The 26307-nt window shown below is 38.9% G+C and overlaps 2 protein-coding genes across 3 annotated transcripts; one reads left to right on the forward strand and one right to left on the reverse strand.

Annotated features, from left to right (window-relative positions):
* Nucleotides 1-1342: 1342 nt before the first annotated feature.
* On the reverse strand, nucleotides 1343-11346 carry LOC138322709 (uncharacterized). Its single transcript, XM_069266756.1, has 3 exons — nucleotides 11265-11346; nucleotides 6573-7060; nucleotides 1343-3769 (listed from the first exon to the last, which is right to left on the reverse strand). Exons 2-3 carry the CDS (start codon nucleotides 7042-7044, stop codon nucleotides 3069-3071), a joined length of 1173 nt encoding a protein of 390 aa, XP_069122857.1. The 5' UTR covers nucleotides 7045-7060; nucleotides 11265-11346; the 3' UTR covers nucleotides 1343-3068.
* LOC138322708 (phosphatidylinositol N-acetylglucosaminyltransferase subunit Q-like) lies at nucleotides 11335-21931 on the forward strand. 2 transcript variants are annotated; one of them, XM_069266754.1, is made up of 10 exons: nucleotides 11335-11468; nucleotides 12693-13221; nucleotides 13328-13456; nucleotides 15261-15381; nucleotides 17153-17279; nucleotides 18620-18773; nucleotides 19496-19688; nucleotides 19914-20028; nucleotides 21472-21536; nucleotides 21699-21931. In XM_069266754.1, exons 2-10 carry the CDS (start codon nucleotides 12704-12706, stop codon nucleotides 21864-21866), a joined length of 1590 nt encoding a protein of 529 aa, XP_069122855.1. In that variant the 5' UTR covers nucleotides 11335-11468; nucleotides 12693-12703; the 3' UTR covers nucleotides 21867-21931. The 2 variants fall into 2 exon arrangements, with proteins under 2 accessions (XP_069122855.1, XP_069122856.1); XM_069266755.1 differs by lacking the exon at nucleotides 11335-11468 and adding an exon at nucleotides 11493-11886.
* The last annotated feature ends 4376 nt before the right edge of the window (nucleotides 21932-26307 follow it).

Below are 26307 nucleotides of genomic sequence, written 5' to 3' on the forward strand. Positions count from 1 at the left end.
TGTGAGGATATCTTAACCACTCAGCCACCATGGCCCAGAGGTGGAGGGCTTGTGGTAATATGTGAGGATATCTTAACCACTCGGCCACCATGGCCCAGAGGTGGAGGGCTTGTGGTAATATGTGAGGATATCTTAACCACTCGGCCACTGGGCCCAGAGGTGGAGGGCTTGTGGTAATATGCGAGGATATTTCAACCACTCAGCCACCATGGTCCAGAGGTGGAGGGCTTTTGGTAATATGTGGGATATCTTAACCACTCAGCCACCATGGCCCAGAGGTGGAGTGCTTGTGGTAATATGCGAGGATATCTTAACCACTCGGCCACTGGGCCCAGAGGTGGAGAGCTTCTGGTAATATGTGAGGATATCTTAACCACTCGGCCACCATGGCCCAGAGGTGGAGGGCTTGTGGTGATATGTGAGGATATCTTAACCACTCGGCCACCATGGGCCAGAGGTGGAGGGCTTGTGGTAATATGTGAGGATATCTTAACCACTCAGCCACCATGGTCCAGAGGAGGAGGGCTTGTGAGCTTGCTTTGGTAATATGTGAGGATATCTTAACCACTCAGCCACCATGGCCCAGAGGTGGAGGGCTTGTGGTAATATGTGAGGATATCTTAACCACTCGGCCACTGGGCCCAGAGGTGGAGGGCTTTTGGTAATATGTGAGGATATCTTAACCACTCGGCCAATGGGCCCAGAGGTGGAGGGCTTGTGGTGATATGTGAGGATATCTTAACCACTTGGCCACCATGGCCCAGAGGTGGAGGGCTTGTGGTTATATGTGAGGACATCTTAACCACTCGGCCACATGGGCCCAGAGGTGGAGGGCTTGTGGTAATATGTGAGGATATCTTAACCACTCAGCCACCATGGCCTAGAGGTGAAGGGTTGTGGTGATATGCAGGATATCTTAACCACTTGGCCACCATGGCCCAGAGGTGGAGGGCTTGTGGTGATTGCCAGGATATCTTAACCACTCAGCCACTATGACCCAGAGGTGGAGGGCTTGTGGTGATATTTGAGAATATCTTAACCACTTGGCCACCAGAGGTGGAGGGCTTTTGGTAATATGTGAGGATATCTTAACCACTCGGCCAATGGGCCCAGAGGTGGAGGGCTTGTGGTAATATGTGAGGATATCTTAACCACTCAGCCACCATGGCCTAGAGGTGAAGGGTTGTGGTGATATGCAAGGATATCTTAACCACTTGGCCACCATGGCCCAGAGGTGGAGGGCTTGTGGTTATATTGAGGATATCTTAACACTTGGCCCCATGGCCCAGAGGTGGAGGCCTTGTGGTATATTGAGGATATCTTAACCACTGGCCACTGGCCCAGAGGTGGAGGGCTTGTGGTAATATGTGAGGATATCTTAACCACTCGGCCACCATTGCACAGAGGTGGAGGGTTTGTGGTTATATGTGAGGATATCTTTACCACTCAGCCACCATGGCCCAGAGGTGGAGGGCTTGTGGTAATATGCGAGGATATCTTAACCACTCGGCCACCATGGGCCAGAGATGGAGGGCTTGTGGTAATATGTGAGGATATCTTAACCACTTGGCCACCATGACCCAGAGGTGGAGGGCTTGTGGTAATATGCGAGGATATCTTAACCACTCAACCACTGTGACCCAGAGATGGAGGGCTTGTGGTGATATGTGAGGATATCTTAACCATGCGGCCACTATGGCCCAGAGGTGAAGGGCTGGTGGTAATATATGAGGATATCTTAACCACTCGGCCACCATGGGCTAGAGGTGGAGGGCTTGTGGAAATATGTGAGGATATCTTAACCATTTGGCTACCATGACCCAGAGGTAGAGGGCTTGTGGTAATGTGTGAGGATATCTTCCCCATAGAATTATAAAATTTATACACATTTTTAGAGAATGTAAACGATAAATCTGGAATATATAAATCACACTGAAAGCTTTCTATAATCTAGCTATTCAATGTTTTACTGTTAGGACAGAAAATCTCTATTAACATGATTTCGTGAAAAATCACACGATGCACATCAATAAATTGTTATCATTACTAATAGTGTTGTCCCAATGATCCATTATAATCGATGTCTAATCGAAAAGACAACCGATTTTGATTAATCGATTACGATATATCAACATCGATGATCGGTATCAAAACAGGAAGTGGGAATTCTTCTTTCATTTTCTCTTAAAGAGAACAGAGTTTATGCCATTTTTCTCTTTAGCAATGACATCTTACCAAACTTGTTGTTAAAACAATATTATAACAAAATAAACATACATACATAGGTCTAACTGGTTCATCAATAAAGACTGTTACATAGACTTGAGTCAGTTTGATAATAAATTAGTATACAAAACTATGCAGAATAGAGCTAGTGAGAAAACAAAATGCTTTAATAGCGGCCAGCTATATCGTAAAGCTTTTTATATCATGTATAGGCCTACATTTATATTTACTCATATTGAATTTTAAAAGTCAACATGATCAAAGTTTGCAAATTGAATTTGAAGATTATTGTATTTTTGCTTTTTGTCATGAATTTTGTTAATAGTTCTTTCTTTGGGTAACATCACCAGCAACTGAAAACATGAAAAGGTTTTTAAAAAACTAGATGAAAAAGAGGATATGTCAAAAGATGAAATTTAGATAAGTGATATCAATAAAATTCATACCATCTTTAAAGATAACAAGCATTTCTAAGAAATTACGTAATAAATGAGTAACCGATTAATAATCTAAAATCGATCGGTTGACATCAACCTATTTTATCCGATCATCGATGATGAAATCTTCATGATTGCCAACACTAATTAGTAATTAGAAATGGCCTTGCTAACAGTTTAGTATGATCCCAATTTGACTATATATGAATTATATATTAACAACTCCCACAGTTATGTACCATTAACAATGACAAAAAATCAACAATAATATACCTCTAAAAACATTTTTCATCAACATATTTTGAAAATAAAATTCTGGAATGTATTGCAATATAAAACACAGCTGTGAAATAAATTAACTTGAGGTAAGCACCCTGACATTAGATGTGTCGATTTCGATAGACATCAACTACTAGATTCAATGGAAATTTTACAAGTAGGAGATTCTGTGGATGATTCCAGTTCAGGGTGTACTTCCTTGATAGGGTGTAGACGTTCCAGAATTTCAGGTTCCTTTGAATATTTAACTGTTCCATTTCCATGAACATTCCCGTTGACAAGATTTTTGAAATCATCAGCGGTGGACAAACTAATGACTTTATGTAATACCCCTCCCATACTTGCTCGCTGTTTGCCCTCCTTGTACTTTCCATATATATACATGATGCTGCCCGACATGTTTACGGAGATGCCTGTGTAGGTTGCCATATTGTGACTAATACCGCCAAATGTAAACATTCCAAACACAGTCTGCATCAGTGCCTTCACACCTCCCACTACACTGGTGGTGAGTGCTGACGTCAAACTCGTACATAAAAACAACGAGTAGTTTAACAAGCATCCTATACTTATAGTCACCAAAAACAGGACAATGAATGAGGTGTTAGTGGCTTGCTTGTATTGCACCACTTTATCAAATTCCCCACTGAGGAAGCAGTAGGCGGTGAGAAAGGGAAGAGTGTTGAAGCTGTTCAGCTGTAGTGTTTCCACGGTGGTCAGATCTTTTTCTGTGACCTTCTGTACCAGCAGAAGGTATAGGGAGTGAGTAAGGTTACTTAGGGCGCCACATGTATAGGCATACAGACTGAACTTCAGGTCACCGTAACCTACAAAAAATGAAAATAGAAGTGATCAGGGGAGAGCACTCTGTACCAGTAAAATGTATAGGAGTAGAATTGTGATTTGATATGAATGCATTTTAAGGACGGTGTATGTGTTGTGTTGTGTGTAGGAAGTGTGTAATGCGTGCTTTGGAAGGCTGTGGTGCATTTGTGTTGTGTCTTCAATGAGGTAGGCTCTGGGTTCTGTCCCCTGGCTGAGACACGTACAGTATAGTCTAAAAAGTGGTGGTTTCTGATCCTGCTTAGAGCTCAGAAGAAAGGCAGTGGGACGGGTGATTTGTCCATTGTCAGTATGATGTGACCAGGTGGAATGTGTTTCATGGTTTCTTCAGCAGCATGCTTCAGTGAGATAGTAAATAGTTTAATTTCACAAGAAGACATGGTTGTATTATTTCTGGGATATCATTGTGTTGTCATGGTGACATCAATGTATTGTGATTAGATGTACAGTAAAACGCCTATAACTCGAACTGCAGGGGACCAGATCAATAGTTGGAGGAATACAGGGTATTCGACTCATCCTACTGGTATTGAGGTTCTTTTATCTTCTCGCTGGATTTCAACCAAGTTGATAGAGTGTTGCGTGGAACGTTGAAGTCTAATGCTATCTGTGCCTTGGTCTTTTCGCCTTTCTCACCTAATAATATCGCTTGGTTTTTTTCGGACATGGTCTTTACTGTTAACTTTCTCTTCACACCTAACTTTGGAGATGCTGATCCAGCTGCCCTCCCAGTATTACTGGGCCCTTCATCACTGGATTGCTCAGCACTGCCATGTAAGTTAGAGGACATTGTGAGAGTGAATGATTTGCTGTAACACCGTACTAGATTAAATACCGAATATACCTCCTTAATTTTTTGACACTGAGGTACTCAAATTAATGCTAATTAAACAAAGGTACGCTAAGTAACCTTCACTGTTTTTACAATACAAAGGACTATGCCGCTAATTAATAAGATTGGTGCACCGCGGCACCCCTATAATTAACGGATTAACATAATCCTTTTGATCTTTAATATTGGCGGCTCCCACTATCTGTTTGTGTAATGTATTACATAAGTTACGATTTTAATAATCATTATTGTATATATATATACATACATTGACTTCCATTTTGTATCGTTTACATCTTCCAATAAATAAAATTGTGTTAGGCTGTTGAAAGAAAACAAAATAGAAAGTTAAAAAAATATTGAACACAAGCCTATTTCTTCCACCTCTTTTGTCATTTCACATTCCGTATTTTCTATTATCAACAACTTCCGTATTTTTGTATTTACAGCGAAGATTATTACGAGAGAAAATTATTTAATGCATTTTCCGCAATGTTCAAATACAGGTTAAAAAATTCTTATGGCCGAACACCTGTTCGACGAATACATGGATTAATACTATGTATCTGATGAAATGGGGATAAATTTTTGTTCGAAGAATTAGGGGTATTCGACGAATAGCTGTTTGAGCTATCCAGGGTTTTGTTACATAGATTACATAGGGACACGGTTGGGACTGTACGACCAGTTTGATGAATATGGGGTATTCGAGGAATCCAGGTTCGAGTTAGAGGGGTTTTACTGTAATTGTATTATTGCTGTGAAGTGATTGGGTTGCCATGGTGATGTTGCTGTACTGCAATTTATAGAGTTACTGTAATATTGTTGAATTGCAGAATGAAAGTGTGATTAGTCATATTCTGTAGGCAGACAGATATGTCACATTCAAAGAAAAACTATAGAGAAGAGGTGTAACTAGAAAACTGAGGTCCTTCAGAAAGGGCTGTCTCTTGTAAAATTGACCATTAGCTGCTGCAATAAATTACATTACATGCAGCATATTGGCACTTTCTTGACCTCTTCAAGACTATAACCATAATATTAAGTGTCTCAAAAAACATTGTATACCAATTTCACATTGTTTATACTTTTGTTTAAAATTTCGAACCCTTTAGGAATTGTGGTGGCCATCTTGAATTTCTCAGAAATATAAACCCCATTTGCACACATAATTATATGTCTAGTATGTCTTTTAATACCATGTGATATGTCAAAACAATGGGCCATTGGGGTTTTTTTTTAAGAAAAGCTGTGGAAACAAAACAAGAGGCCCAAGGGCCTTAACAGTCATCTGAATACCCTATATATATATATATATATCAATTGTTGCATGGGAAATTAATTAGATATGGTTTCATGGTGGCCAACTTGCATCAACCAGTGATGTAACAACACTCTGTCGGGACCATATCACTATCATTTCTGGCAAGTTTCGGCCAAATCGCACCAGTAGAACTTGAGAAGAAGTTCAAAATGTGTTTTCAAGATGATGGCTGTGGCGGCCATCTTTAATTTTGGATCGACCCAAAAAATAACAACACTTGCACAGGACTATGTCAAGATCATTTCAGGCAAGTTTCAGCCAAATCGAACTGGTAGAATATGAGAAGTTCAAAATGTGTTTTCAAGATGGCAGCTGTGGGGCCATATTGGATTTCGGACCGACCCCAAATAACAATGCTTTGTGAGGACCATGTTAGGATCATTTCATGCAAGTTTCAGCCAAATCGTACAAATCAGACAAAATATGATGACTATACGTCATCCTGACCCTTCAAGTCAGATGACCTAAAGACAGACACAGTGATGTAGTCATCTTTGATGAATTTAGAAACAATACTAATTTTAGCTTGAGAAACCAGTATTTTGAGTTACATGTATATGTACTAGCTATCACTTATCCTTCAGTGTTAAGAGAAGCCATTATAAGAGTGACATGTATAATATGAACTTACTTGCTATAACACATCCACATGTGATGAGAATTACCGATGTCATGGTAAGCTTGGAGGGGTAGCCTTTCTTTAGAATCAGCACAGACAGGAACATAGTTGCCAGAGGTACACAACGCTTCAACACTCCGTACATGGCCACATTCATATGACCTAGCGCACTCAGTCCCAAAATGGAATTTATGCCATAAAACAAAGCAGGAAGGAAAAACATCTTTCCTCGTTGTAAAGTGTATCTCGGCAAATGTATTAGATTTAAACAGCAAAGCAGCTCCAGGACAAAGATTGTGAAGAGCATCTGCATGATCATGATGAAGACAGGGAAATCAAATTCAAATGTTGTCATCAATGTCTTGTTTATGAAGGCCATAGAAACAGAACAGGAGCCATAGAAGAAGGCAGCAGCTGTACCCTTAAAGGATGAGGTAAAATATTGATACTGGTAGCCTGACAGAAGTCCAGGACACAACATCATGGTGGCTCCCTTGTGTCTGCAATACAAAACAAAATATTAATTTCGATGTACAGTACAACAGTCTTAAGATAATACAGCCATAATTATGCTATATTGGACTTACTTTGTGCAGTTTACCTGTAAACAACATGTTTCATATCCATGATGAATATTTTTCAAAATATCTAATGACAACATGTTTCTAAATGAAAAAGATGTCAAAAACGAAACATATTTAAAAATTCTACATTTGAATATTCAAACCCTACTTGCACTGTTGTTCTGCAATATATGAATTGATTCTGTTTTATAAATAATGACATGATACCACAGATTTGGAAAAGCCATGTATATGACATCACAAGTTATGTATTAACATATGTACATCCTTCTATACATGTACATGCCATACATCCCAGACATCTCCATAGTTGATCTAGATTACATTTTGTTATTACCTATATTGTAATGAATCTATATATATATTGTACCTACTAATTATTTACCTAATAAATCAGAATATCTATTACAGGTAGTGATGTACCTGTATTGTACCTGCTAATTATTTAGCTATTTCAATCAGAATATCTATTACAGGTAGTTATGTACCTACACCGTATTGTACCTGCTAATTATTTATGTAATTAATCAGAATATCTATTACAGGTAGTGATGTACTTGTATTGTACCTGCTAATTATTTAGCTATTTCAATCAGAATATCTATTACAGGTAGTCATGTACCTACACAGTATTGTACCTGCTAATTATTTAGCTAATTAATCAGAATATCTTTTACAGGTAGTGATGTACCTGTATTGTACCTGCTAATTATTTAGCTAATTAATCAGAATATCTATTACAGGTTGTGATGTACCTGTATTGTACCTGCTAATTATTTACCTAATTCAATCAGAATATCTATTACAGGTTGTGATGTACCTGTATTGTACCTGCTAATTATATTTAGCTAATTAATCATAATACCTATCACTGGTAGTGATGTTAACGGTATTGCTATCATTCTTCTTCTTCATAAACATGTTTGATTCTGCTATCATCAGCCAGTCCAAGTGAAACTAATACTAGGATAGTTTGACCCTCAGGCTTTTCCTACTTCAGTAATACTAGGACAGATTGACCCTCAGGCTTTTCCTTTTTACACAAGATGGATTGGTTAGTTTGTCTCACCCAAGGACATGTCTCTACCAATTACATGTCTTATACAGAAATAGGTCACACAAATTATATTGAATAATTTTTGATATCTAATACAAACTAACCTTGAAGTTTGGTTTTATATAACCTATATGTACTACTTATTTTTACTGAAAACTCCATGAAAAGTGAATAAATGGATGAGGTGTATTTGTATTAAAATTGTATTAAATTTGTATCAATATGGTACAGTTAATGCTGTAACTGGTAACCTTGGGTCAGAATGCATCAGGCAGAGATTTTATCAAAAAGAAACCTCTTGTAAAATTTCAGTAATACGTAACCGTAACTTTAGTATCCGAACAAAAAACAAACCAGAACAGCGAATATGGACCTGGCCAGGCTGTCCTTCTATAGTCAGCTACCTAACTGGTTGCTAAAATTACAAATGTACTTAGATCCTCACACCAGACTTAAATATGGTAAATTTTTTATCTGTCAAAATGTCTAGTGACATGGCCATGAAGATGTAACATCTAGCACCGACAGACTGAGCTAGACTCTTTATACTTAAAGATGCTCCACCACTGACCAATGGTATTATTTCACTATCAAAAACAGGAGCAGACTATTTAGTATTTTTCTTCAGTTTTAAAAGTTATTTACTTTGTACCATTACCACCGTTGAAAAGTTTGAGTTTCTAAGTTAAAACTATGAAAAATAATTAATTGCATCCAGAAACAAAAGATCCCAAAGGGATCTTGGCGCCCACCATTGTATGTTCTATGTTTAGTCAAATGAATGATAGATTTTTTTGGTTTTTTTTCTCTTCTTTCTTTCCTCATTCTAGTTGCATTATCATTCAAACAGATAAAAATATGGACAAAGTCATAACTGTTCATTTGATGTGTGTGGAATATATTTGAAGCATTTGTCAAGAAAGTGCAAAATAAAATTTTTCAACTGCCAAAATCCAAGATGGCTGCCTGGCAGCCATATTGTTTTTCCGATCAGCCTCAAAATCTGTATGGCACAAATATGGACCAAGAGGACATTTCATGTGAAGTTTGAACAAAATCCCTGCAGTAGTTCTTAAGAAATAGTGATAACAGACTTCAACTGCCAAAATCCAAGATGGCTGCATGGCGGCCATCTTGTTTTTCTGATCAGCCTCAAAATCCGTATGGCACAACAGGGGACCAAGGGTACCCTCAATGTGAAGTTTGAACAAAATCCCATTAGGAGTTCTTAAGAAATAGCGATAACCAAGTTCATCTGCCAAAATCCAATTATGGCTGCCTGGTGGCCATCTTGTTTTTCCGATCAGCCACAAAATCTGTATGGCACAACTATGGACCATGAGGACGCTTCATGTGAAGTTTGAACAAAATCCCTGCAATAGTTTTTAAGAAATAGTGATAACAAGCATTGTTTACGGACAGACGAAGCATGACGGACGATGGACCAAAAAATTTGGCACTATTACTCCATGGAATGAAGTACTAATTGTGCATGCACCAAATACATAATAAATTTTTTGGTATTATTTTTTGTGTTAATTAGACATATATATACACGATTAAACACCAAATATTGTTCAAATGATGAATATCATTTATGCTCTGTTGGCGGTGGAGCTTCTTTAACTGCTAAGTTATTATACAATTGTATATTGTGACAATACATGTACATGGAGGCATTTCAGCAGCATAGTCTATTAGCTATATGTAGCTTTTGTGGCTGTGTGGATGAGTGTCAGTACTGTGTATCTTAGTTAAGCAACGGTGAGCGTGGCCCACTCTTGGATGGGTGACTGCATGCTCTGCTGGTTCGAGCCCCTGGAGCTTTGGCACATTACATTTGGTGGCAGTGAATGGGTCTGGTATCTTTTAGTGGGCTCTTGGACAGAAAGGGAAGCACAACGGTCCTAGTACTGGTTGGTGACTAGTGGGTTCTAGTCATGAGGTGGCACCACTATAACAACAGCAGGTTCAGTAATGTGTGCTGAGGATGCCAGGTGGAACCTAGCTGCAATATTGTAGCTCTAAAGACATTTCGACTGATATTGCCAGCTGAAAGGTCTAGTAGGCCGGGTACATGTATTCGTTCCAGATGGAACCCAGGAAAGTTTCAGGACAAATCTTATTGACAAAGGGGGGGGAGAGAGAGGGTAATTTGACGATACATGGATAAGGGCATTTCATTCACATAGTCCATTAGTCTTCTGTGGCTGTGCGAAGGAGTGTCAATACTGTGTATTGTAGGTAAGCAACGGTAAGGCCAAAATAAATTATATGCATGTTTCAGGTTACGTGAATGAAAAAAATAGGGTAGGTCGGTCGGGAATTTATTTTATTTTTTTATTCTATTTTTTTAGGAGAGGTGGGGGAGGGGTTGAGTTGCTTTATTACTACATTACAAACTAATTTGTCTTTCAGGCTTTAGGCTGGCTGGAGGTCTTTTATTTCTCATTACCATAATTGAACTTTAACTGGATAAACTTAAAGCGAGCGTGAAAATCCAAATTAAAAACTTAGCACACTGCATTTTTGTTTTGAAAACGAGTGATAAAATAGGTAGGGTCGGAGGTAAAAACTAGGGTAGGTAGAGGTACCTGAAACATACAAAATTTTTTTGGCCTAAGCGTGGCCCACTCTTGGATAGGTGACGGCCCTGTTCAGGTTTGGGGCGCCGACCTTAAATCTCTGTTGTAAATGGTCTCCTTTTTATCATGTAACTATTAGGTAATAATGACAAAAACAACAAATAAACATGTGTGTCTGGCTGTCAACATGTGTCTGGGCTCTTCTGTAGTAGTATACGTATATGCCGTAAAAAGGTAACGTTAAATTTTTTTAAGAAATGTATGCCAATCTGGGCAACATTACGTTCTACTTAGTAATTCTTGACCGTAATTCTTTAGGGTGTCCGTGTGGATCTCGTCACATATAGCCAAGCAGCTATGATAATATTTTATGGAAAGAATACAAGTATACGTTAATCACTAGCAAAAGTAGTAGAAAAATAACTGTAATTCGTTTTTGAAAATAAAATATATTGTTTAAAAAAAATCACTAGCGTACCTGTAATCCTTGTTTTACGATGCTTTCTTATTTTCACCTGGAAACGTGGAAGTGTAATTAGACATTTACCGATCTTGAAAACGCTTTGAGCATACGATGTTAGGATTAAAACATTGTTAGAACCACGAATGTGTTCGCTTTCGGAATACCTCTGACGTTAGCTTTCTCGAAAGCCATTATACAGCCTAACTAGGCTAACTGCGCGTAAGTAAAAACTGTTGTACTTTTAAAATCATTTCAAGGCCTAAACTAAGGATAGTCTTCTGATATTTTATGTGCTGTGTAAATGCCTCTAGATCTATAGGGATGTCATTCGGCAATCCGGTTATCTTTAGTCCGAAGGCGCGATAATCCGAATCTTTGACCCTGTCGCTTCATTTGCCCATAGATCTTTGATCTAGGCCTATACTTTTATTGTCAATGCATATGATGATGGTCATCGTGAAAAATATGCATTGACTTATTTGAATCACAGGGGTTGGCGTTTATATCTTCAAAACCTGAAGCAGGGGTTGGTATCTTTTCCAAAAACGCAGGCCAGCTGACATGAAGTAGCTATGAACAACGGAAGGATGGTTTCTGACAGATGGTTAATGTCGTCAGAGAACGGAGTTTGTGCAGGGTATGATTATTCGTCTTAGACCCAGGCCTGTGTTTGAATACTATAGTGTATAGAAGTAAGAAATACTGTGATGGGTCAGAGATCGAGGCATCGACCGCATATGATAATAGACCTCGACGACAGGTAACAGGAGAGGAGAAAATGTAGCGACCAGACCTGGATTCGAACCCCGGACCCTCCCAACACCAGCCGAGTGCTCTACTGATTGAGCTATCTAGTCACCGATGATCATCCCAGTCCTATCCCGCTACACTAGTACATAACTACAGCTGCAGAGTTAGATGTGTATAAGTGTAACATTGCCTCTCAAGTAATGAGCCAGAAGTATATGTAGGGAGGGAGGAGTGTGGCTGGAGTAGATTTACTTCTACACATGTATGAGGTCTTATTCCACCCAGATTACATTGCAATGTTAAAAAGTATCTCGTTGTGTTAACCTCAAACATTGTTGGAGTACAGTGGATTGGACTGCATGGGTCAATTATCGATGATCATGCAGGTAAATCAGTTGGTTAGAGCATTCGGCTATAGTGTTGGAGGTCCTGGGTTTGAATCCTATTCTGGCCACTGCATTTTTTCCTCTCCTGTTACACATGTTTGTAAATGGCTACTGTTGTAGTGGAAAAGATATCATTTTCTTAAAAGTCAGTCAGAAGGTAATATCTTTTATGCTACAACAGTTCACCATTAATTCTTTGGATATACAGTAAAAGATACAGGCAAGTATCCATCTCTCAATCATTTAGATAATAGATATACATGCACTATACGTTTGAATGCAGAAATATATCTATTTCTTTTTGAAGGAAAATTTAAGATGGCAGACACCAAAGATCTCTGGAAAGTTTTTGTTCCTTACACTCTCCTAACAGCACCCAAAGGCTGCCTGTGTGGAAAACTGAATAAACAATTAAAGCTTGTTTATGTATCGGGGATTCAGGATAGATTCAAATCTAAAAATACTGATATAATTGGTCTGTGGGAACCAGCAGAAACCTTCCGGAATGACCGTGACAAGAACAGCATGTGTACTGTATATCTAAACATGTCAAGGACTGGACAGCTGGAATGTGAAGTCATGATCGGGAAATGTTCAGCAGTTAGTAGCTGTATAATCTACAATGCGGATGATCTTGTTAAATCCTACTTTATAACCTGTAGAGATGTGATCACGGAGGGAAGGACATCAAACACAGGCGTCATACAGACACTTATTACGTATGAACAGGAATTTCAACAAAGGGAAGCATCCATTTTTAAAACTAGTGTTTTGGTCCGAAGCCTGATTTGGATGTTTGGTCTTTTTCGCTTTGTGAAGTTAACTTTTGTTAACAGGTATGTGATCATCTTTATTTACTCAATCAAATTGTTGAATATTTATCTTTTTGAGATTATGAAGTTTTTAAAATGCTGAAATGTTGTGTACTTTTCTGTCTTTGAGGATAACCCAGCGTTATGGCATCCTTCAACAGATTTTGGATACCCCAGCCTTTGTCCACCAGCTGTCCAATCGCTGTAAACAGAACGAGCAGATGAAAAAAGACAAACCAACACTATTGCAGCACTTCAGGTAAATTAATGTATATACATGAGCTCAACACATAATATCTATATATATGGTATCTAGTTCGTTAACAATTAAAATCATGATTCATGTGTAACAATATTTATGGTAGAGTTTAGAAATGATACACATAGTTTATTTACCTCACTGGACTGGATGTTATATTTCCTGTTTGTCGTACAGATGTATGAATGCCCACACTCGCCAGGTCATCGACACTCGACTGGGTGTTGTTATATTTACTGATTATCTTACAGAAGTATGGATGCCCTCACTCGCCAGTTCATCGACACTCAACTGGGTGTTGTTATATATACTGATTATCTTACAGAAGTATGGATGCCCTCAGTGGCCAGGTCATTGACACTTGACTGGGTGTTGTTATATTTCCTGTTTATCTTACAGATGTATTGATGCCTTCAGTGGCCAGGTCATCGACACTCGACTGGGTGTTGTTATATTTCCTGTTTATCTTACAGATGTATGGATGCCCTCAGTGGCCAGGTCATCGACACTCGACTGGGTGTTGTTATATTTCCTATTTATCTTACAGATGTATGGATGCCCTCAATGGCCAGGTCATTGACACTCAACTGGGTGTTGTTATATTTCCTGTTTATCTTACAGATGTATGGATGCCCTCATTCGCCAGGTCATTGACACTTGACTGGGTGTTGTTATATTTCCTGTTTATCTTACAGATATATCGATGCCCTCAGTGGCCAGGTCATTGACACTCGACTGGGTGTTGTTATATTTCCTGTTTATCTTACAGATGTTTGGATGCCCTCACTCGCCAGGTCATCGACACTAGACTGGGTGTTGTTATATATCCTGTTTATCTTACAGATGTATGAATGCCCTCACTCGCCAGGTCATCGACACTCGACTGGGTGTTGTTATATTTCATGATTATCTTACAGATGTATAGATGCCCTCAGTGGCCAGGTCATCGACACTCGACTGGGTGTTGTTATATTTCATGATTATCTTACAGATGTATAGATGCCCTCAGTGGCCAGGTCATCGACACTCGACTGGGTGTTGTTATATTTCATGATTATCTTACAGATATATAGATGCCACCAGTGGCCAGGTCATCGACACTAGACTGGGTGTTGTTATATATCCTGTTTATCTTACAGATGTATGAATGCCCTCACTCGCCAGGTCATCGACACTCGACTGGGTGTTGTTATATTTCATGATTATCTTACAGATATATAGATGCCACCAGTGGCCAGGTCATAAACACTCGACTGGGTGTTGTTATATTTCATGATTATCTTACAGATGTATGGATGCCACCAGTGGCCAGGTCATCGACACTCGACTGGGTGTTGCTATATTTCCTGTTTATCTTAAAGATTTATGGATGCCATCAGTGGTCAGGTCATTGACACTCGACTGGGTGTTGTTATATTTCCTGTTTATCTTACAGATATATAGATGCCCTCAGTGGCCAGGTCATTGACACTCGACTGGGTGTTGTTATATTTCCTGTTTATCTTACAGATATATAGATGCCCTCAGTGGCCAGGTCATCGACACTCGACTGGGTATTGTTATATTTTCTGATTATCTTACAGATGTATGGATGCCCTCAGTGGCCAGGTCATCGACACTGTGCTGGGTGTTGTTATATTTTCTGATTATCTTACAGATATATAGATGCCCTCAGTGGCCAGGTCATCGACACTCGACTGGGTGTTGTTATATTTCCTGTTTATCTTACAGATGTATGGATGCCCTCAGTGGCCAGGTCATCGACACTGTGCTGGGTGTTGTTATATTTCCTATTTATCTACAGATGTATGGATGCCCTCACTCGCCAGGTCATCGACACTGTGCTTGGTGTTGCTGTTATGTATTTCCTGATGAAGAACAACTTCAGTGACACTGTCGCAGCATCTGTATCCGCATGGGCTGATGTATGTATTGATATTGTTGGTACTATATTTGACCCAATAAACACCTGATAAACATACAGTGGTCACTAAAGGACTCACCATGTCCTGATAACAATACTGTGGTCACTAAAGGACTGGCCTTGTCCTGATAACAATACTGTGGTCACTAAAGGACTGGCCTTGTCCTGATAACAATACTGTGGTCACTAAAGGACTGGCCTTGTCATGATAACAATACTGTGGTCACTAAAGGACTGGCCTTGTCCTGATAACAATACTGTGGTCACTAAGTGACTGGCTGTGTTCTAATAACAATACTGTGGTCACTAAAGGACTGACCTTGTCATGATAACAATACTGTGGTCACTAAAGGACTGGCCTTGTCCTGATAACAATACTGTGGTCACTAAAGGACTGGCCTTGTCCTGATAACAATACTGTGATCACTAAAGGACTGGCCTTGTCCTGATAACAATACTGTGGTCACTAAAGGACTGGCCTTGTCATGATAACAATACTGTGGTCACTAAAGGACTGGCCTTGTCCTGATAACAATACTGTGGTCACTAAGTGACTGGCTGTGTTCTAATAACAATACTGTGGTCACTAAAGGACCGGCCTTGTCTTGATAACAATACAGTGGTCACTAAAGGACTGGCCTTGTCCTGATAACAATACTGTGGTCACTAAAGGACTGGCCTTGTCATGATAACAATACTGTGGTCACTAAAGGACTGGCCTTGTCATGATAACAATACAGTGGTCACTAAAGGACTGGCCTTGTCCTGATAACAATACAGTGGTCACTAAAGGACTGGCCGTGTTCTAATAACAATACAGTGGTCACTAAATGACTGGCCTTGTCCTGATAACAATACTGTGGTCACTAAAGGACTGGCCTTGTCCTGATAACAATACTGTGGTCACTAAGTGACTGGCTGTGTTCTGATAACAATACTGTGGTCACTAAAGGACCGGCCTTGTCTTGATAACAATACAGTGGTCACTAAAGGACTGGCCTTGTCCTGATAACAATACTGTGGTCACTAAAGGACTGGCCTTGTCATGATAACAATACTGTGGTCACTAAAGGACTGGCCTTGTCCTGATAACAATACAGTGGTCACTAAAGGACTCACCATGTCATGATAACAATACAGTGGTCACTAAAGGACTGGCCTTGTCCTGATAACAATACAATGGTCACTAAAGGACTGGCCTTGTCCTGATAACAATACAGTGGTCACTAAAGGACTGGCCGTGTTCTAATAACAATACAGTGGTCACTAAAGGACTGGCCTTGTCCTGATAACAATACAGTGGTCACTAAAGGACTGGCCTTGTCCTGATAACAATACAGTGGTCACTAAAGGACTCACCATGTCATGATAACAATACAGTGGTCACTAAAGGACTGGCCTTGTCCTGATAACAATACTGTGGTCACTAAAGGACTGGCCTTGTCCTGATAACAATACAGTGGTCACTAAAGGACTGGCCGTGTTCTAATAACAATACAGTGGTCACTAAAGGACTGGCCTTGTCCTGATAACAATACAGTGGTCACTAAAGGACTGGCCTTGTCCTGATAACAATACAGTGGTCACTAAAGGACTTACCAGACTGTGTAATGAAGTGTATAGAAGAAAAAAAACCACTAAAATATAATATCTTTTACATAAAAGTAATTAGTATAGCTATATATTATTGCGAATGTGCATATTTGTCATGAAGATGAAATTTCATTCTTCTTGTTCAGAAACTAGGATAAGTTTCCAATTTTCATTGACAGCATACCGCTGACAATCTGTCTTTACTGCTGGAGTGGTTGATGGGTGTACCTGCTGGGCTCAAGTTAAACAGTCAACTCACACAATACCTAGGCCATTTCTTCCTCTATCACATCTTCTTGTGGAAAGGTGAGTCTCTTAATTGTAAATTTAATACCCTGTTTATCTACTTAATGTCTACTGGTGGTATATTCATATCCAATGATCGAGGTAACCTTGGTGGGATGACATGATCCTCTCTCTGTAGATATTTATGTTTTATGTTGAAGGTTACCTGTACCTGTTGAAGCCTGTCCTCGGTGGGATGACATGATCCTCTCTCTGTAGATATTTATGTTTTATGTTGAAGGTTACCTGTACCTGTTGAAGCCTGTCCTTGTTTGGGTGACATGATCCTCTCTCTGTAGATATTTATGTTTTATGTTGAAGGTTACCTGTACCTGTTGAAGCCTGTCCTCGGTGGGATGACATGATCCTCTCTCTGTAGATATTTATGTTTTATGTTGAAGGTTACCTGTATCTGTTGAAGCCTGTCCTTGGTGGGGTGACATGATCCTCTCTCTGTAGATATTTATGTTTTATGTTGAAGGTTACCTGTACCTGTTGAAGCCTGTCCTCGGTGGGCTGACATGATCCTCTCTCTGTAGATATTTATGTTTTATGTTGAAGGTTACCTGTACCTGTTGAAGCCTGTCCTTGGTGGAGTGACATGATCCTCTCTCTGTAGATATTTATGTCTTATGTTGAGGGTTACCTGTACCTGCTGAAGCCTGTCCTCGGTGGGGTGACATGATCCTCTCTCTGTAGATATTTATGTTTTATGTTGAAGGTTACCTGTACCTGTTGAAGCCTGTCCTCGGTGGGCTGACATGATCCTCTCTCTGCAGATATTTATGTTTTATGTTGAAGGTTACCTGTACCTGTTGAAGCCTGTCCTCGGTGGGGTGACATGATCCTCTCTCTGTAGATATTTATGTTTTATGTTGAGGGTTACCTGTACCTGTTGAAGTCTGTCCTTGTTGGGGTGACATGATCCTCTCTCTGTAGATATTTATGTTTTATGTTGAAGGTTACCTGTACCTGTTGAAGCCTGTCCTCGGTGGGGTGACATGATCCTCTCTCTGTAGATATTTATGTTTTATGTTGAAGGTTACCTGTACCTGTTGAAGCCTGTCCTTGGTGGGGTGACATGATCCTCTCTATGTAGATATTTATGTTTTATGTTGAAGGTTACCTGTACCTGTTGAAGCCTGTCCTCGGTGGGGTGACATGATCCTCTCTCTGTAGATATTTATGTTTTATGTTGAAGGTTACCTGTACCTGTTGAAGCCTGTCCTCGGTGGGGTGACATGATCCTCTCTATGTAGATATTTATGTTTTATGTTGAAGGTTACCTGTACCTGTTGAAGCCTGTCCTCGGTGGGGTGACATGATCCTCTCTCTGTAGATATTTATGTTTTATGTTGAAGGTTACCTGTACCTGTTGAAGCCTGTCCTCGGTGGGGTGCTGTGGTACATGTTGTGTGTGGGTGTATTTGGTGTGACGGCCCAGTTGTGTATGCTCCAGGATATCGTATCAATGATGACACTCCATGTCTACTGCTTCTATGTCTATGCAGCAAGGTTAGGATGATAAGTGAAGTGGAAGATGTTAGAAATTCAAACAATCATATTTACAAACAAGTCTATTATAAAATCCTTAAATCAATAAAAATCAATAAATAATAAAATTTATACTGTGTATTTACTCAACAAAAGAGAAAGGCTTTAGAAAGTCTGTATAAATTTTCTGTTTTTAGACTTTACAGACTACAGGTGTTTACATTATCTGTTTTCAGACTTTACAGACTACATGTGTATACATTATCTGTTTTCAGACTCTACAGACTACAGGTGTATACAATATCTGTTTTCAGACTTTACAGACTACAGGTGTATACATTATCTGTTTTCAGACTTTACAGACTACAGGTGTATACATTATCTGTTTTCAGACTTTACAGACTACAGGTGTATACATTATCTGTTTTCAGACTTTACCAACTAAAGGTGTATGCAATATCTGTTTTCAGACTTTACAGACTACAGGTGTATACATTATCTGTTTTCAGACTTAACCAACTACAGGTGTATACATTATCTGTTTTCAGACTTTACAGACTACAGGTGTATACATTATCTGTTTTCAGACTTTACAGACTACAGGTGTATACAATATCTGTTTTCAGACTTTACCAACAACAGGTGTATGCAATATCTGTTTTCAGACTTTACAGACTACAGGTGTATACATTATCTGTTTTCAGACTTAACCAACTACAGGTGTATACAATATTTGTTTTCAGACTTTACAGACTACAGGTGTACACATTATCTGCCCTATGGCGGTTGTTCCGTGGTAAGAAGTGGAACACCCTGCGACAGAGGACGGACTCCAGCTCCTTTGATGTAGACCAGCTGTTTGTTGGAACGTTACTTTTTACCATCCTTCTGTTTATGCTGCCTACCACCTTGTTATATTACACTGTGTTCACCCTGGTAAGTTGGATACTGAGTCACGTATGTCACTTATTGATGTTAATCCTCGAAGATCACACATTTAAGGAAGTAAATGTTTTCTCTGCTTGTAATTATTACGGATTATTAAAATATTGGACTCTTCTTTAGCAGTATAAATCTTAATCTTTCAATAGTTACATTTTTGGGTTGTTTTAAAACCTGAATTTGTTCAGATTGGTGAAGTTTTTCTTGTTATATTTTCAGCTGCGGTTGCTGACACTCCTGGTTCATGGCCTATTGACCAATATTGTCCATTTTCTCAATCATTTCCCAGTCCACACCGTCTGTCTATGGCTCATAAGTCCTAAGAGTGTGACAGGTAAGTATTTACAACAAATAGCTTACAGTACATGCCATATTTTCCTTCCTTCATTTGATGTAATTGTCTGGTTTAATTCTAAAATTATTAATTCCGTACATATACTTCAGTTTACTTAGTATCACTTAAGCCAGATAACGTTAAAGGGAAATTATTCTTGTTTTAAGTATTTGTTGAAACATTCCATATCACTTTTTAGCTCGCCTTTCGAAGAGAGGGGGGCGTATGAAATCACTTAGGCGTCGGCATTGGAACCCCTGGTTAAGGTTTTAGTGTAAAACTGTTGTCTGTTGTAACTTACATTGATTTCTTTAATCATTTTGGATTAAATTGTTGCTATGGGTGTGGGCAATCACTTAAAGGGGGGAAATGCTGGATTTGGAGAATTTCTAGAGGCCCAATGGACCGAAATACCCAGGTTAAGGTTTTGGTCGAGTATTATATTACTGATAAATTACAAGATACCTGAATTAAATCCACAAAATTCCAGAGGCGAGCTAACAGCTCTTGTTAGTGCGAGCGTACTCGCTTTATTATTTTCCTTGTTGGGTGTAGAGTCTGTGTACATCCGCTATGAGTAGATTCCAACTGCGCACGAGATACCGGAAGTCAGTGTATTAAACCGTTTAATAGATTTCGCCATGATTTAGTGACACCAACCTTTCAAAAACATACTAAGATATGCTAATCAGCGATAATCTATTATAAATTAACAACAGTGATATTACACAGTGCTTCACGCATTTGTTTTGTGTAAACTTCAAGTGGTGTATCATACAAACTCTTGTATCGTATGATATTCTAAGCATTTGATCCACTTTGGAAACTTTTGGAACAATAAATGCAAATCAGTTTTATATAGTCAATAAAAGAAAGTGACAAAATGGATAGCTTTTAGTATTGGTCACATATTAAACTATTACACAGACCACATTTGCTGCAGTTCTAATAAATATTTATGAATTACACAACCTTGCCTTAGAGAAACAGAACGGAAAAAAATATTACAAAATATCAGTCAGAGTGTCTTAGCTCCTAGATCTAATGTACTCCAGAAAGGATTTTAAGCATGGCACAGGTATGTCACCCAGTGCACAGAGACTGGACAGTGTTCTAGCGGACGACTATTTTGAACAGCGAAACAAGTCTTATCATATCAATATCAATATGATAATAAAAACACTTCTATCACTTAACAAAGTTCAAAGAAATTTCACATTTAGAGTTCTGATGAAGTAAAGGAAATTATTTATTACAATAAACCAAGGGCGTAAACCGTCTCCTTTGCAATAGTCCCAAGGAAAATGAGCCAAAGTGCTATGTACACCTGTTACAGAGGATGATTTCATACTGGAAATAAAGGTTAGGAAGTATTTAGCAAGCACTTAATGTCTAACAGACATGTCTCTAGTTTTTATTCTATTTCTGCCTTGATGGTTTCAGATAACATTGTGTTCAATGCCATGCCATCAGACAAAGAAAATGGGGATTGTGTGTTTTCCATGCAGGTAAGTCTGTAATTCTCTTGGGAAAATTTGTGTCAATATTATTTCAAATCAAGTTTAATTATGTAGAATTGTCAATGTGAAATTTACAGAAGATTTTGCTTTCTAAAAAATTAAACATGCTTGCTATATAGACAAATCTCACTTCTTGATTTTAACTTTCAGGTTACTCTACCATCTTTCTTCAAGCTACTTCAACTGAGTCGACAGCTTTGCCATAAGAAGACTGACAGGAGTGAAAGTTTAGGATCTTTTGTCAACAGTCTTCTGAAAGGTCATCTTGTATGTCCTTGGATAGACTTAAACAGCATCAGTAGAGACAATGTTAAATGATGGTGTTAGTGATCAACCTGTAATAACAACACTATTCCTATTAAAGATATGTTTTGACTAGAAAATTAGTTTGGGTGCTTGATGATGACAAAGATTACCCTGTGAACTTGGATGTTTTGGTTGTGTAGAAGGTGATAGGATGGTTTGGTTATCAATAGTTAGAAAATACACAGCCTGTCACTGGTTGGAGAATATTCATAAAAATATGGGTACAAATTTAATTTGTTGCAATTTATAGAAGAACCCATTTATGTTGCTATTGATAGAAGAACCAATCTATGCTGAACCAGATCCTTTTGCCTAGAATAGAATTATCAACTCGTATTGCCATTGGCAAAAGTACTGAATTCCTGTTACTATGAATAGAAAGACCAATTCCTTATGAAATGGATAAAAATACCTACTCCTTTCTCACAGACAGAATGGCCAATTCCTGTTGCCACGAATAGAAGGGCAATGGATAAAGATACCAACTCATGTTGTCTTAGATAGAAGTACCAGTTTCTGTTGTCTTAGATAGAAGTACCAGTTCCCATTGCCATGGATAGAAGTACCAGTTCCCATTGCCATTGATAGAAGTACCAGTTCCTGTTGCCATGGATAGAAAGGCCAATTCATGTTGCTATGGATAGAAGGGCAAATTTCTAATTCCATGGATAGAAGAAGTAGTTCCTGTTGTCATAGATAGAAGTACCAGTTATTGCCATGGATAGAAAAGAAAATTACTGTCGCCATTGATAGAAGACCCAGGTTCTGTTGCAATGGATAGCAGTACCAGGTCCTGTTGCAATGGATAGCAGTACCAGTTCCTGTTGCCATGGAGAGAAGTGCCAGGTCATGTTGTCATGGATTGCAGTACCAGTTCCCGTTGTAATGGATAAAAAGGCCCATTCCTGTGGCCATGGATAGAAACACCAGTTCCTGTGGCCACGGAGAGAAACATCAGGTCCTGTTGCCATGGATAATAGGACCAATTTCTGTTTCCATGAATAAAAGTACCAACTCTGGTTTCAATTGATAAAAGGACCAATTCCTATTGTCATGGATAGAAGGACCAACTTGTTACAATGGATAATGGTACCAACTCATGTTGACATAGATAGAAGCACTAGTTCCTGTTGCCATGGATAGAAATAATAGTTCCTGTTGTCATAGATAGAAGTACCGGTTCTCGTTGCCATGGAAAAAAAGACCAATTTCTGTTTCCATGGATAAAAGTACCAACTCGTGTTGCAATTGATAAAAGGTCCAATTCCTGTTGTCGTGGATAGAAGGGCAGACTCTTTTTGCAATGGATAAAGATGACAACTCATGTTGTCATGGATAGAAGTACCAGTTCTCATTGCCATAGATAGAAGTACCAGTTCTCATTGCCATAGATAGAAGTAGTAGTTATTGCCATGGATAGAAGAGCCAATTCCAGTTGATATGGATAGAAGGGCAAAGTCCTATTTCAATGAATAAGAAGTACTAGTTTCTGTTGTCATAGATCGAAGTCCATTGTTCCTCCTGTGCCAACATAGAAGTACCAGTTCATTGCTATAGATAGAAGTACCAGTTTATCATGTGCCACAGATAGAAGTACCAGTTTATTGCCTATGGTAGAAGTACCAGGTCCTGTTGTCAATGGATAGAAGTACCAGTTATTGACATGGATAGAAGTAGCAAATTCCTGTTGCCATATATAGAAGTACCAGTCTGTTTTGCCATGGATAACAGTGCCAATTCCTGTTGCAATGGATAGAAGAAGTACCAGTTCCTGTTGCAATGGATGAATAGACAATTTCTGTTGTCCAATGATCGAAGGTACCAACTCATGTTGACATAGATAGAAGTACCAGTTCCTGTTGCCACAGATAGAAGGAACCAGTTCCTTTTGCCGTGGTAGATCTAGTTTCTATTGTCATAGATACAAGAACCAGGTTGATAACTCTGGATAGAAGGGATCCTTTTCCTTTTGCTATAGATAGAAGAACCAGATCATGTTGTCATAGATAAGAGTACCAGTTCCTGTTGCCATGAATAGAAATAATAGTTCCTGTTGTCATAGCTAGAAATACCAGTTCCTGTTGCCATGGATGGAAGGACCAATTTCTGTTTCCAATGATAAAAGTACCAAATCATGTTGCAAATGATAAAAGGACCAATTCCGGTTGTCATGGATAGAAGGGCAGACTGTTTTTGCAATGGATAAAGATACCAACTCATATTGTAAAAGATAAAAGTATCAGTTCTCGTTGCCATGAATAGCAGTACCTGTTCATGTTGCCATAGATAGAGGGCACAATTCCTGTTGCTATGGATAGAAGGGCAAATTCCTATTTCCGTGGTGAGAAGTACTAGTTCCTGTTATCATAGATAGAGGTACCCGTTATTTCCATAAAGGCCAAATCCTGTTGCCATTGATAGAAATGCCAGTTCCTGTGCCACAGATAGAAGAACCAGTTCGTGCTGCCGTGGGTAGAAGTACTAGGTCCTGTTGTCAATGATAGAAGTAACAGTTGTTGTCATGGGTAGAAAGGCAAATTCCTGTTGCCGTATATAGCAGTACCAGGTCATGTTTTCATGGATAGCAGTACCAGTTCCTGTTGCCATGGAAAGAAGTACCAGTTCTTTATGTCATAGATAAAATGCCCATTCCTGTGGCCATTGATAGCAACACCAGTTCCTGTTGCCATAGATTGAAGGAACAATTTCTGTTTCCATGGATAAAAGTACTAACTCATGTTGCAATCGATAAAAGGACCAATTCCTATTGTCATGGATAGAAGGGCCAACTCGTTGAAATGGATAAAGGTACCAACTCATTTTGCCATAGATAGAAGTACCAGTTCCTGTTGCCTAAATAAACGGACTAGTTCCAGTTGCCATAGATACAAGAAATATGCCTAATTACCATGGATAGAAGGATCCATTCCTTTTGCCATAGATAGAAGAACAATGTTATGTTGTCATAGATAGAAATACCAGTTCCAGTTGCCATGGCTAGAAGCACCGGTTCCTGTTGTCATAGATAGAAGTACCAGTTCCAGTTGCCATGGCTAGAAGCACCGGTTCCTGTTGTCATAGATAGAAGTACCAGTTCCAGTTGCCATGGCTAGAAGCACCGGTTCCTGTTGTCATAAATAGAAGTACCAGTTCCAGCTGTCATAGATAGAAGAACAATGTTATGTTGTCATAGATAGAAATACCAGTTCCTGTTGCTATGGATAGAAGTAACAGTTCCAGTTGTCATAGATAGAGGTACCAGCTCCTGTTGCCATGGCTAGAAGTAGCAGTTCATGTTGTCATGGATAGAAGTAGTAGTTGTTGCTATGGATAAAGATATCTGTTCCTGTTGCCATGGATAGCAATACCAGTTCCTATTACCGTGGATAGAAGTAGTAGTTGTTGTCATGGATAGAAGTTCCTGTTCCTGTTGTCATGAATAGAAGTACCAGTTTGTGTTGTCATGAATAGAAGGACCGATTCCAGTAGCCATGCATAGAAGTAGTAGTTCTTGTTGCCATGGATAGAAGGACCAGTTCCTGTTGCCATGGATAAAAGGATCAGTTCCTGTTGCCATGGGTAGAAGAACTAATTCCTGCTGCCATGATAAAAGGATCAATTTCCGTTGCCATGGACAGAAGTTTCAGTTTCTGTTCCCATAGAGACGTTGTACTAGTTGATGTTACCGTAGATAGAAGTTTCAGTTCCTGTTGTCATGGATAGAAGGATCAGTCCCTGTTGTCATGGGTAGAAGAACTAATTCCTGCTGCCATTAATAAAAGGATCAATTCCCGTTGCCATGGATAGAAGTACCAGGCATACAATTCGTGTAAAGCTATATTTATTGTCCCATGTGTGTTCAATAATAGGTATGTTTTAGCTATACTCAAAATTGTTACAGTTTAAAATTTAATAAATCTCAGATTATCAAAGTTCATGAGATCGTCAGTGAGTATGATATCGATTATTTGATAAACCCCAGTGTTGGTAATTCACACGCGGCCTAGCTCCATTACATATATAGTCTATATGGGACATGCTACTTACATGTACCACGACGGTCAGAACGAAGGCGACCGCTAAGATTTGTCCCTAGTTTATGAATTATCCAGGTCAGAGTGCTTTCCTCTTATGTTTGTAAATTAATACCTGAATAACACTGTGCGCATGTTATGTATGATAAATTTATGATTATGTTTTGAAGATTTCTGAATAATATTTTCTAATCTTCTTCAATATTAGTGGAATTATAGGGATCTATATTTATGTCAAACAACTGATATACATCTGTAACAAACAGTCATTTATGTCAAACAACTGATATACATCTGTAACAAACAGTCATTTATGTCAAACAACTGATATACATCTTTATAAACAGTCATTTATGTTTAGATATATTTGTGATGTATACAAGATACATTGCACATGTAATTGGCGCAAATGTAATATT

The sequence above is a fragment of the Argopecten irradians genome, chromosome 5 (genome assembly GCF_041381155.1).
Source record: "Argopecten irradians isolate NY chromosome 5, Ai_NY, whole genome shotgun sequence".
Taxonomy (NCBI): Eukaryota; Metazoa; Mollusca; class Bivalvia; order Pectinida; family Pectinidae; genus Argopecten; species Argopecten irradians.

Excerpts from the sequence above, each read along its gene's own strand:
- LOC138322708 (XM_069266754.1), top strand. The coding sequence starts at position 12,704 with ATGGCAGACACCAAAGATCTCTGGAAAGTTTTTGTTCCTTACACTCTC. Across the intron at positions 15,382-17,152 it reads CTGTATCCGCATGGGCTGAT|CATACCGCTGACAATCTGTC; the intron begins GTATGTATTGAT and ends TTTCATTGACAG. Across the intron at positions 17,280-18,619 it reads TCACATCTTCTTGTGGAAAG|GTTACCTGTACCTGTTGAAG; the intron begins GTGAGTCTCTTA and ends TTTATGTTGAAG.
- LOC138322709 (XM_069266756.1), bottom strand. The coding sequence starts at position 7,044 with ATGATGTTGTGTCCTGGACTTCTGTCAGGCTACCAGTATCAATATTTT. Across the intron at positions 3,770-6,572 it reads ATGTGGATGTGTTATAGCAA|GTTACGGTGACCTGAAGTTC; the intron begins GTAAGTTCATAT and ends CATTTTTTGTAG.